The sequence below is a fragment of the Ursus americanus genome, chromosome 26 (assembly GCF_024610735.1).
Source record: "Ursus americanus isolate L20-20 chromosome 26, mUrsAme1.1.p, whole genome shotgun sequence".
Classification (NCBI taxonomy): Eukaryota; Metazoa; Chordata; class Mammalia; order Carnivora; family Ursidae; genus Ursus; species Ursus americanus.
In genome coordinates this window covers 14,823,300-14,834,851 of record NC_142152.1, presented here as the reverse complement: position 1 = coordinate 14,834,851, position 11,552 = coordinate 14,823,300, and the positions used below count along the sequence as shown (strand labels likewise).

The window sequence follows — 11,552 nt, the reverse complement described above, 5'->3', positions numbered from 1 at the left end:
CTCCCCGAGATAATTCTGCTCAGAGTGATGTTTGAGCACTACCTGCCCAGTCCAACGTTCTCCATCTACAGGGCAGAATAGGGAAGCCCAGAGTAGACAATGATCGACTGAACTAGAAGGAGAGTAGCTCTAGAATCCAAGAGTCCTGACTCCTAGACCAGTGCTCATTCCATTAGACTGTCCCCTCTTAACAGCTGCACAGAACATGCCGTGGGCTAGCTGTGGAAGCCCAGCTTCCCTGAATGACCAGCTCCGGCCTTCCCGGCCTCCCAGTGCTAAGACTGCCATTTCCCCTTGTGGCAGAGCCCAAGCCCTCCCTTTCTGCCACTCCCCACACCTCTGCAATCCTTCTTCTACTCCCACTGCCAGACGTAGGGTGGCCAACGTGTCCGAATGGTTTCAACAGCAAGGTTCAGTAACAACTGAAAAATTGTATTGTGCACCTACTCGGGACCTACTCCTGAGGCCCAGGTAACAGAGCTGCCCTCGTCCTCCAGGAGTTTATAGTCCAGTGGGAATAAATAGGTAATTCCCATAAAATGCAGCAGAAGGCTGGAGTGCTGTAGGCCGCAGTGGTACTGCTGGGAGAGAGGCAGTAGGCCTGCTCAGGGAGCTGCCCGAACCCCAGCGGAAGGAACCTCTTGAGTAAAGCCCCAGGGAGGGGTGTGCAGCGACCACCAGCAACTGCGAGCAGTTGGGAGTGACTGGAGGCCAAGGGGCTGTCTGAGCTGAGCACTGGCTGGAAGAGTTTAACCTTCCCCACCATTGCAGAGGCTAAGGGACCTGCTCAAGGTTGTGGAACTGGTGACCTGCTGGCAGAGTTGGGCTTCCCATCAAAGTTTAGGGGGCTCAAAACTCATGGGCTTTCTTATGTCCCTAGGCAGGCCCAGGCACGAAAGGAGGAGGTGAAGCAGTGGTCAAAGGTGTTAGCTGACCATTTCATGGATGTTTATACCGAAGAATACTTTTTGCAAAGTGAATACTCCCCAAAATGTGTTTTGTGGTGTGATAAGGTCCCAAGAATGGTTTAGTTTACATACAATGGCTAGGCATACAAAAGGGTTCTGCTAGGCTTGAAACTAAGCACTTTATCTGCCAATTTTAGGCAGTATTATTATCCATATTCTAGAGATGAGATAACAGAGGCTTTAGTCATGGTCTTGAAAAGTCACACAGCTAGAAACATTTGGATCACACAGAGCCAAGGTTTGGATCCAGATGGCCCAACTTCAAAGTCTTGGACCACTGATTCTCAAACCTTAATGTCTGAGTCACAAGCAGGAAATTACTAAAAATGCAGATTCCTGACCCCACCCCAGAGATTCTGATTCCCTGGGCCTGGGACCAAGCGGAGGAATATGCATTCCACAGGCCCTACAGGTGAACTCTAAACCAGGTAACTCTCAGGCGCACTTGGCCATACCTCCCCCTCTCTCTAATCCAGAGACCTTGTGGCTGTCTCAGGGTCTCGGGTAGCAGAAGTTGGGGGGGGGGGTTAGAGGGGGAGGGCAAGACCCAATCCGAAGAATTTGGGGGTTTGTGCAAATGACCTGAAGCCAAAGGGCTCTGGGATGACAGGTCCTATGTTGCAACCATGGCCAGGAGGGGATCCCAGGGAAGGGTGTCTTGGAGGGCGCTGGTAACGGTGACCAAGGCCAGGCCCGCTGGGGGCTCGGCGCCCCACCCTCTCACCTGCCGCGAGGTGCGCCCAGAGTCCAGACTGGCCCATGAATATGTCCGTCGCGCTTCCCTAATTCCGAGGACTTTCACTTTCCTCCTTTTTTTTTTTTTTTTAAAGATTTTATTTATTTGTTTGACAGAGATAGAAACAGCCAGCGAGAGAGAGAACACAAGCACGGGGAGTGGGAGAGGAAGAAGCGGGCTCCTAGCAGAGGAGCCTGATGTGGGGCTCGATCCCATAACGCTGGGATCACGCCCTGAGCCGAAGGCAGACGCTTAACCGCTGTGCCACCCAGGCGCCCCTCACTTTCCTCCTTAAACAAAACCTAACACCCCCAAACCAAAAATACCTGACTAGCCCCTCCTCGCGAGGGTATCGGCTCCAAGGGAGCCAGGAGGGCCCGGAAGTCGGGCCTGGGACGGAGGACCCGGCTGATCGCCTCCCGATCGGAAGCGGCAGTGCAGGTGAAGGGGCGGCCTTTCCCGACCCGGAGCGAGTTAGGAACCCGAGCGCCGACTGCCTTGCGAAGGAGGCGGGGAGGGCGGCGCACGGCTTTCGTCCGGCTTCCTGCGGCGGTCGGGGCTGGCTGCCATCCCCGCCGCCTTCGGGCACCTGCGGAGCACGTCCGGCCGGGGCAGGCCGCCTCCGGCCCCCCGACTCCCAGCCCTCCTCGGCCGGGCTGGACGCCGCTCCCCGGCCCGTCGGGTTAGCGAAGGGTTAAGGAGGCTCGCTCCCCCCCCACCCCCGCCCCGGCTCCCTCACCCTTGGAAAGTCCCCGAAATGACGTTTCAACCCGACAATTAAAAAAGAGTTTAATTATAGAGACAGGCTCTGGGAGCTGGAACAAACTCGGTGGGTCGGCGGGGCCGGTAAACAACTCCGGAGCGAGCGGGCCAGGCCGCCGCCCCGCGGAGCCCGCACCCCGGGAGTGGGGGAGGGGAGCGGCGGCCGGGAGTTGGAAAAGCGGAGGAAATTCGAGGAATCGGCGTTCTCTTTGGGGGGTGGGGTGGGGGTAAAAAAAAAAAAGAAAAGACTTTTTAGCTAGCCTGCGGCGCTGGGGCCGCGTGACGGTACTTCTTACCCGTCCCGCAGCCGCGGGGGGACAGCGGGTGCGGGCCGGGCTTGGGGCCGGGAAGGCGGCCCCACCCGCTCCGGGTCCCCCTTCTTCGCTTCTCCACACCCTCCTCCGTCCCCCCAGCAGAGCTTCGCGAACCCTCCAGAGTTAAAGACCAATGGGCCTTTTTTGGTGGTGCAGGGGGGAGGGAGATAAAAAGACGAAATAGCTTCACATCAGGACGCAGACTAACCTTGTGGTTTTAACGCGCAGCCTGCTCTGTCCTAAAATCTGGAACTCATTACCTCATCACCAAGAAACTGCACGATGCCCCCCCCCCCTTTCTTGGAGCTGGGGAAAAGAGAGCAAACACCCCTTTAAGAAACCTACACTTGAATGATTTAAATTAAGGTGGATGGAATTTATTTCCCTTTCTGGTGCTTGCCAGATTTCAAGAAAAGCTGAAAAATGGGAGCAGAGGGAAGGAAGCAACAGGAGGCTTGGACAGCAGCAGGAGGAAAGGCAAGGGGCAGCAGCCAGGTTAAAAATGGGGGCCATAGGGGGCGCCTGGGTGGCACAGCGGTTAAGCGTCTGCCTTCGGCTCAGGGCGTGATCCCGGCGTTCTGGGATCGAGCCCCACATCAGGCTCCTCCGCTGGGAGCCTGCTTCTTCCTCTCCCACTCCCCCTGCTTGTGTTCCCTCTCTCGCTGGCTGTCTCTATCTCTGTCAAATAAATAAATAAAATCTTTAAAAAAAAATGGGGGCCATAAGTTTAAGTCAGAGGGACCAAATAAAAGCAGACGGGCTGGGATCACGTAGATTCGTGGCTGCCGCTAAACTTGTGTGTTTCGCAAAGATGAAAAACAACCGGTTCCTTTCGTTGTGATTTGGAAGGTTTCCCTGGGTCTGCTCGGAGGTTGACGAATACATCTGAAATGTAATAAAAATGCGTGTGTATGTGGGTGGGTGGGTGGTGGTGGCGAGAGCGCGACTCGAGCGCTCTGCTCCGCCCGCCCTGTCCTTTCCAAAGAAACGTGCTCATAATGGGGTGACCTAATTACATCGCAATGGAACCCGCTCTTAGCCACTCAGCGCTCAGGGTTTCATAACAGACTCGGCGGCCTCCGAGTGCTGGGAAGAAACGTGCGAGGGCTGAGGAGGCGGCCGGGCACGCGGGGAAATAGGAAAGAAACAGAGCCCCGCAATTTCCGCCTGGGTCTTCGCTCCAGCACCCGGGGGGCCGTGGGCGACGCGTTAACTTTTTATTTGGGTGGATGGAGAGGCATCCGAACCTAACAGTAAATATAGAACAGTTTTTAAAAGGAGTAATCTATTGGGGGGGGCTTTCGGTTTCGAGGATCCCATACCCTCCTCCCCCCATCCCGCCAAAACAGCGCAGCGTGACAAGCCATATGTTCCGTTCCCGTGGGGGCGGGGGAGAAGCGACAATAAGTTAAAAGTGTCGCCCCCCCCATTTCTTTACCTTCATTCTTGCCAAAGTAACTTTTTTCATTGTTCAAGCATCTGGGGTGTGTGCGTGTGTGTATCCCCTAGTTCAGAGCGCGCGTGGAAAGTTATGCGTTAATGATTTTTTTTAATTGGGCGGGGGGGTGGACTGCAAGGGGTATTATTAATGAGGGTTCGGGTTTTCTTTATGAAAAACTTTAAAGTTGGATATGTGAAATAAATCCCACTCCCAGGCCTGTTAAGCAAACAAGCAATCCGCGCGGGCGGTGGTCTTTTCCGCGACTCCCCCTCCCGCGGTCCGGCTGCAAAGCGCAGGAGAGTGTAGACGCGTGCGGCGCGCGAAATCGTGCTGCGCTAGCCCCGCCCGGCCCGGTCCAGTCCTCCCGGGGGAAAAAGTCTGCCTAGTTTCCCCCACCACTCTACCTCCGCCACGTCCTGCTGGAAAAAAAACCCCAAAACCCCTAGACCTGAACGTTTTGTGCGTCCCAAATTCCCGATCTCCTGGCCCTGCCCGGTTGCGGAAGGCAGCCGAATGAGGAAGAGAACTCGGGAAAAGAGTAAGTTGTGGGGGGCACTTGGAGAAGTTTCAGGGAGATCTGCTCAAGATGGAAACCGCAGCTCGGGCGCTAAGGACGGGCTTCTGCTCCTGCTTGCAAAAAGAGAAAGTCGAGCCCGCCTTCCTGCCCGACAAAAAAACAACAACACAACAACTAGAACCCCGAAGAGGGTGGAATGAGTGATGTCACAGAGCCGCGCTCGCAGCCTGACAAAGGGGGGGCGCGCCCCTCCCCCTCGCGCCGCGCTGCCCCAGAGAGGGGCGCCCCAAGCGCCGGGCTGCGGAGCGAGCGGACTCGAAACTTTTCCTCTTTAAGAAAAAAAAGTTGTGCGAGTCTCCCAGTTGGGTTTTTTTTTTTTCTCGTCTTCTTAGGCTTCTTTCCTCGTTTCCCCTCCCCCTTCTTCCTTTTGAAAGTTTCTTTTTTTTTTTTCTCGAGTTTGACCGCATGGCTGATTCAACTTCAGTGTCAATCAACTTTTTTTCCCCTCCTCTTCCTCATTTAAATAAGTTTAAAGCTCCTCCTCCCCCGGCCCACCAAATCTGAACTTTATAAATTGGGCTTCGCGCGCCGCGGCCGAGGAGAGTCAGAAAGGCGAGGGGCGCCGGGAGTAGGCGTGTGGGACTCCAGATCGGAGAGCCGGAGGCTGCGCCTTCCCCGCACCGAGACCTTCGCGACACACCAGATCCCCGTCCCTGCCCCGTGCGAACGCCCAGGATGACCACCACCCTCGTGTCTGCCACCATCTTCGACTTGAGCGAAGTTTTATGCAAGGTAAAGTGGGGCGGAGGGTTTGCTTCTCAAAGTTTTCGTTTTCCCTTTTTGCCTAAAGAAAGAACCCCCAAAAGTTCAGGTCTTGGAAAGCAGGGAGGAGAGGAGGGGAGGCGAGATGGGTCTTTTTTCTGCCTCATTTCCTCCCCAGTTTAAAGGAATTTGGTTCTCTCATTTCCACCCTGAGTTTCAACAGGTCCTCGCGGCGACTGCATAGGAATTTGGAGACTAGAGTTTTGGGGGGAGAAGTTTGAGTGGCGGGGCTGCCCGGGGGACTTGGGGCATTGGCAGACTGGGGCAGTTTTGCGGTGTTTCTGTCGTCCCTAATGTGCTGCTTGAGCCCAGTTTCGCTGGTCGGCTCGGGTTGCCCGGTGCGCGCTCTGGGTCTCGCCGCCGCCTGGAGGGGTTCGAGGCTCTCCAGTCACACCGCCAGCCTGTGTGGGGTCAGCAGGGGCGCCCCTTGGCAAAGTGAGTCTCAGGAGGACGTTTTGCTGGGAGATTGCCCCCTCTGATGTGGAAGGGCTGGGAATCTGCGAGAAAAAGGCCAAGAGTTGTGATTCAAAAGGATGTTGCAAAACGGGTTTGCAGTGTGGCTTCGGTTCGCCCCAGCGCGGTCAGGCTTCCTTCTGTGATAGCCTACAGTGCTGCAAACTTTGGGGTGACAATGGGACTAGGTTTGGCCCGCTTACCTGTTTTCCGAGGGGGTGGGGGGACTCGACAACAAAATGCCGGCCTGAGCTCAAGGGGCTCTGCGAGCAAGGATTTAATGGGGCCTCCTTAAGTGGTGTGGAAAAAAAAGCAGGTTTTAAACACTGAATGTTCCAGGAGTGTGGTTTAAGTGTACATAGCAAAAGCCTATGGATGTTAAATTATTTTCGCCCCCTCTCCCCAATTTGAAATCGGGGAGCTGCTAGGCTACTTTTAATTGCTAAAGTGTTGTGCCTTCTTTTAAACACGTCGGGTCATGTCCCTCTCTTTTCTCAGCTTGCTTCTCCAGTCCGCCCAGCTGCCAGGGCCCCAGGGCTGCAGGGCTGGGGTGCAGGGACAACGAGGAGCTGAAGAGCAACATGAAAAAAAGTTTGAATTTCAGCTTCCTTCCCTCCTTGCGCTTTCCCAGACTCCAGTTGCCCTTGCGGCTCCCTGAGCTCCCCTGCACATCTTCCTTCTCATCCCAGCTTTCTCACTCTTTGATCTGTTTCTCTTTTTCTTGCCCTCTGCAACCCCCCCCCCGCAGGACTTTTTAAATGAACCTTATTGTTGGGAACCGGCTCTCAACTTGGTTCCTGTAATCCGCTCCGTGGGGTGGTTGCTGTTACAGATTCCCGATCCCCTGCAGCTGATCCTAAGGGACAGACTTTAGAATTTGCACAATGACACCCACATGGGCTGGGAGCCAACTCCCAGGTCCCCGGCTTGCACCCTTTCCAAATCTTGGGTACAGATTGGGCAGGTGACCAGGGGCCCATTGGAACAGAAACCTGTTTGTGGTGGCTCTGCTTCCCTCCCCCCAAATCCACTATTGACTAGGAGGCGGGTGGGGGGATGTGGTGCCTTCCTTTTCCTTCCCACCTGCAGCTTTGCGTTAAAGATTAAACACTGGCGCTCTTATCCAAGCCTGCCCTTGCAGCCAGACTAACTGCAAAGGCATCTTCCCAGTGCAGGGGGTGGGGTGGGCCGAGAATGGTGGGGAGATCATTGTAGAAGGCACCCCTTCCCCAAGTATGGGGCAATGAATTTTGTTTTTAGGAATCCCATCCTTCTCCTGTCCCCTCCCTCTCCCCTGCCCCTCAGCAAGTAAAGCAAAGGCAGTCTGGAAACCTGTTGCCAAAGGAAGGGAACACTTCTGAAGGAGGAAGTTGAGAGTCTTAGGCCATGTCGTGTGTGTGTGTGTGTGTGTGTGTGTGTGTGTGTGTGTGTGTGTGGTGTAGTGTCAGTGCAGGAGGGACTGATTAAAAGGGCGGTACTCATAGTCTCCTGAGGTTTACCTGTTTTTGTTAGGGGGAAGGGGAATCTAGAGAAGTCTGAGCTGTATGAGATATTTTGAGCTGAGGAATCTGTTTGGGAGGTAAAGAAGTTCAGTTTTGTGGATCAACGCGGCACGTTTGGGGACAGGATATGGGGGCACATTCGAGCAGTGTGCAGGGAGTAGGGTGCGTGTATAACAATTTCATCCCGGTCAGCATTTTGTGGTTTCTTCTGTATGGGGCCAAAGTAAAGCTAGGTGGTGGCCTGTGGGAGGAAGAGTGGGAGGGGCTTGTCAGGACAGAGTTAGAGATGGTTCCTTAGAGACACAAGGGGCATTTCTGCTTATGGAGGGGGCTGCCCTTAGGGGTTCCCTTTCTTGGCCCTGGTGGATGGCCTTTGTCACTAACCACACTCTCTCTTCCCTCTCTTCCCTCCAGGGTAACAAGATGCTCAACTACAGTACTCCCAGTGCAGGGGGCTGCCTGCTGGACAGGAAGGCGGTGGGCACCCCTGCCGGTGGGGGCTTCCCCCGGAGGCACTCGGTCACCCTGCCCAGCTCCAAATTCCACCAGAACCAGCTCCTCAGCAGCCTCAAGGGTGAGCCGGCCCCCTCTCTGAGCTCTCGCGACAGCCGTTTCCGAGACCGCTCTTTCTCAGAAGGGGGCGAGCGGCTGCTGCCCACCCAGAAGCAGCCGGGCAGCGGCCAGGTCAACTCCAGCCGCTACAAGACGGAGCTGTGCCGCCCCTTCGAGGAGAACGGCGCTTGTAAGTACGGGGACAAGTGCCAGTTCGCGCATGGCATCCACGAGCTGCGAAGTCTGACCCGTCACCCCAAGTACAAGACGGAGCTGTGCCGCACCTTCCACACCATTGGCTTTTGCCCCTATGGGCCCCGCTGCCACTTCATCCACAACGCCGAGGAGCGCCGCGCCCTGGCCGGGGCCCGGGACCTCTCCGCTGACCGTCCCCGCCTCCAGCATAGCTTTAGCTTTGCTGGGTTTCCCAGTGCCGCTGCCACCGCCGCTGCCACGGGGCTGCTGGACAGCCCCACGTCCATCACCCCACCCCCCATCCTGAGCGCCGATGACCTTCTGGGCTCACCCACCCTGCCAGATGGCACCAATAACCCCTTCGCCTTCTCCAGCCAGGAGCTGGCGAGCCTCTTTGCCCCTAGCATGGGGCTGCCTGGGGGTGGCTCCCCAACCACCTTCCTCTTCCGGCCCATGTCCGAGTCCCCTCACATGTTTGACTCTCCCCCCAGCCCTCAGGATTCTCTCTCGGACCAGGAGGGCTATCTGAGCAGCTCCAGCAGCAGCCACAGTGGCTCAGATTCCCCCACCTTGGACAACTCAAGACGCCTGCCCATTTTCAGCAGACTTTCCATCTCAGATGACTAAACCAGGGTAGGGAGGGACCCCCTGCCTACTCCACCCCTCCCATCCTTCTCCTCACCTCCCTCTCCATCTGATTCCCCACAACCCCTGCATTAACAAGGTTAAGCTCAACCCCTTTCCCCCAGAACCTTGGAATGCCCCCTCCCTCTCCCCCCTCTTAACCCTCCCCCCCAACATAAGGACAAGTCAATTTGTCAGTAGCTTCCTCTGGCTTGAAACCCCCCTCTCCTCGATTTTATAGCCCACTTACCACGCAGAACAGACAAGTCCCATATTTGTCAGTAGATGCCTTTTCCCCCTGGCTTAAGCCTTAAGTGCCAAATCACAAAAGAAAAAGCAGTAACAGTTTACAGAAGCAATTTAGTGCCTTGTAATCTAACTTTGTCACTGTGACTACATTACCTCTTCAGCGCCAGAGGGCACCCGTGGGCCTCCCGGAGCCTCTGCCCATGGGGAGGGGGAGGGGACCCAGAACCAGCAGCTCCCTCCACTGGCGACCCAACTGCACCTTCCCTTACTTCAGCCTCCCACACACTTCCTCCTCCCCCTCCCCATGACCCCCGCACCCCTCTAGGGAGAGTTGTTGCCAGACTCGGGTTTTTGGGGAAACCTATCTTGATATTCAAAACCTTTTTCTTCCCGACCTGAACCTCTGTTGACTAATCTTGCCTGGGTTCGTGTAGGTCTACAGGAAGGAAGACTGAAAAAGTGGATGAAGATTGTGACATAAGTGGGACTTTGTGATTTAATTTTTTCTTTCTTTCTTTTTTTTTTTTTTTTTTTTAAGTGGGGAGGATGGGGAAGCTAGATGGACTATGAGAGACTTGATTTTGGTGCTAAAGTTCCCCAGTTCATATGTGACATCTTTAAACAAAAAAATAACAAAAAAATGAGAGAAAAGCTAAAAAACATGTAAGGGGTGAGCAGTTAATGGTATTCATTCCACATACAATATCTGTGTAAAACGATTTCCCGTAGAAGTAGCTGTAATGGTTTTTGCTCTAGAATACCGTAGGCCTGTCCTTAGAGCACTCACGCCATGCTTTCTTCCCTGGGTTTTAAACTTCATATAACTTTCAGAAATTGGAGAGCAAAAATTTTGCTTGTCACTGCACATCAATATAAAAAAGCTTATTTAACTTATCAAAACGTATTTATTGCCAAAACTATGCTTTTTTTTTGTTAATTTTGTTCATATTTATCGGGATGACAAATCCATAGAATATATTCTTTTATGTTAAATTATGATCTTCATATTAATCTTAAAATTTTGTGACGTGTCTTTTTCCTTTTTTTTCCACAGTTTTAATATATTATTCTTCAACGACATTTTTTGTAACTTTACACTTTTTTTGGTTATTTTATTTTAAAAAAATGAAAAATTAATTTAAAAAAATGCAAAAAACTGTTGGATTATTTATTTTAGAAATTTCCCCCCTTTGTGTTGGACTGCAAATTGAGTTTCTTCTTCTTTAGGCCTTTTCACAGCTAGGACTGAGAATGTATGTAAAAGTTCTGTGACAGTACAGAAGGAAAACAACTTATGTATGGCTTCTAAAAGGGAAAAAAATTTAAAAAAAGAAACCCTTTGACTTCCACGTGCCCATCTCAAGACATTCCGATTGCAGATTTGAGGTTCTGGATTCCAGGTTTGGAGTTTTCCAATGTTAATGCAAACAGAACTGGCACACACATTAAGATGAATGTAATTATTATTCCTCTTGCTGGTCACTACCGTCGCTTTCTATTTCTCTTTCTTTGTGTGAATTTATTTAAAAGAAAAAAAAACTTTTTGTAACGACTATTTGCAGTTTAAAAATCAATAAACCCCGTTTTTTTTCAAGAAACACGGATGGTGAAGCTCGTTTTACTTGGCTTGTGGTTTGACTTCGCATGTAGGTTTTTGTCTTTTGTGTAGGATGCAGGTGGTGGGGGGGAGGAGGGGCACTGGTTGCTTTTTTTTTTTTTTTTTTTTTCTTCCTCAGAGCTAAACCTATGGCTATATAGCTCCCTCTGTTGATGCCGGAAGTCTCCGCGGAAGTATCAGCGTAGAGGGGATGGGACGGAAATTGATTGCAAAGGAGCTCGCATTTCGCTATTATCTTCCCAGTGTGTTGGTTCTTGACAGGCGTCCAGTCTTGGGACCCCGGGCAGCTTTGGAGGACCCTCAGAAAAGCTGAGGCCTACAGTTTTCTAGTCTTCTCCAGTCTGTGGTCTTCATTCCTTTGGGTGCTGAGGGGGAACCTAGTAGTACATGGTACTCCAGCCAGTTGGGTTTGAGGGAGTTCTTCTGTGTGTTTCTAGGCTCGTTTTTCCTACATGAAATTGACCAGAAACTCTACCCTGTCAACACCTGTCGGGGGTGGGTGTGATGAAGCATTGCAGGCTTGGAGAGGAGCATCTGAGATAGTCAGGGACCCAAACCAGAGTCCTGGGGCTGAGGGTGGATCCCCCTGGAGCTGACATGCACTTCTGTATTTGGAGGGCTCTTAGGGGGAAGTGGCTGTTAAACTGGTCAGTCATAACAGGAAGTCCTCAGGAGTTCCCACCACCTCAGTCTTGTTAACACCCGTGATGCCATGCAGAATATGTGGGTTGTCATCTTGGGGCGAGTGGGGTCCCCTTGGCTAGAAGCATGGCAGCCAAGGCCAGATGACCACTTTGAA

At 53.0% G+C, this 11,552-nt stretch overlaps 1 protein-coding gene and 1 long non-coding RNA gene across 2 annotated transcripts; one reads left to right on the top strand and one right to left on the bottom strand.

Annotated features, from left to right (window-relative positions):
* Positions 1 to 2,477: 2,477 nt before the first annotated feature.
* On the bottom strand, positions 2,478 to 5,054 carry LOC148107691 (uncharacterized). Its single transcript, XR_015721799.1, has 2 exons — positions 2,989 to 5,054; positions 2,478 to 2,673 (listed from the first exon to the last, which is right to left on the bottom strand). It is a non-coding gene; the product is annotated as an uncharacterized LOC148107691 (long non-coding RNA).
* A 237-nt stretch (positions 5,055 to 5,291) lies between these two features.
* Positions 5,292 to 10,733, top strand: ZFP36L1 (ZFP36 like 1 zinc finger CCCH-type). The gene is made up of 2 exons (XM_045807966.2): positions 5,292 to 5,530; positions 7,930 to 10,733. The coding sequence occupies exons 1-2, from the start codon at positions 5,474 to 5,476 to the stop codon at positions 8,887 to 8,889; spliced, it is 1,017 nt and encodes a 338-aa protein (XP_045663922.1). The 5' UTR covers positions 5,292 to 5,473; the 3' UTR covers positions 8,890 to 10,733.
* The last annotated feature ends 819 nt before the right edge of the window (positions 10,734 to 11,552 follow it).

Coding starts and splice junctions, on each gene's coding strand:
- ZFP36L1 (XM_045807966.2), top strand. CDS start 5,474: ATGACCACCACCCTCGTGTCTGCCACCATCTTCGACTTGAGCGAAGTT. Junction 5,531..7,929: donor TGAGCGAAGTTTTATGCAAG/GTAAAGTGGGGC, acceptor TCTTCCCTCCAG/GGTAACAAGATGCTCAACTA.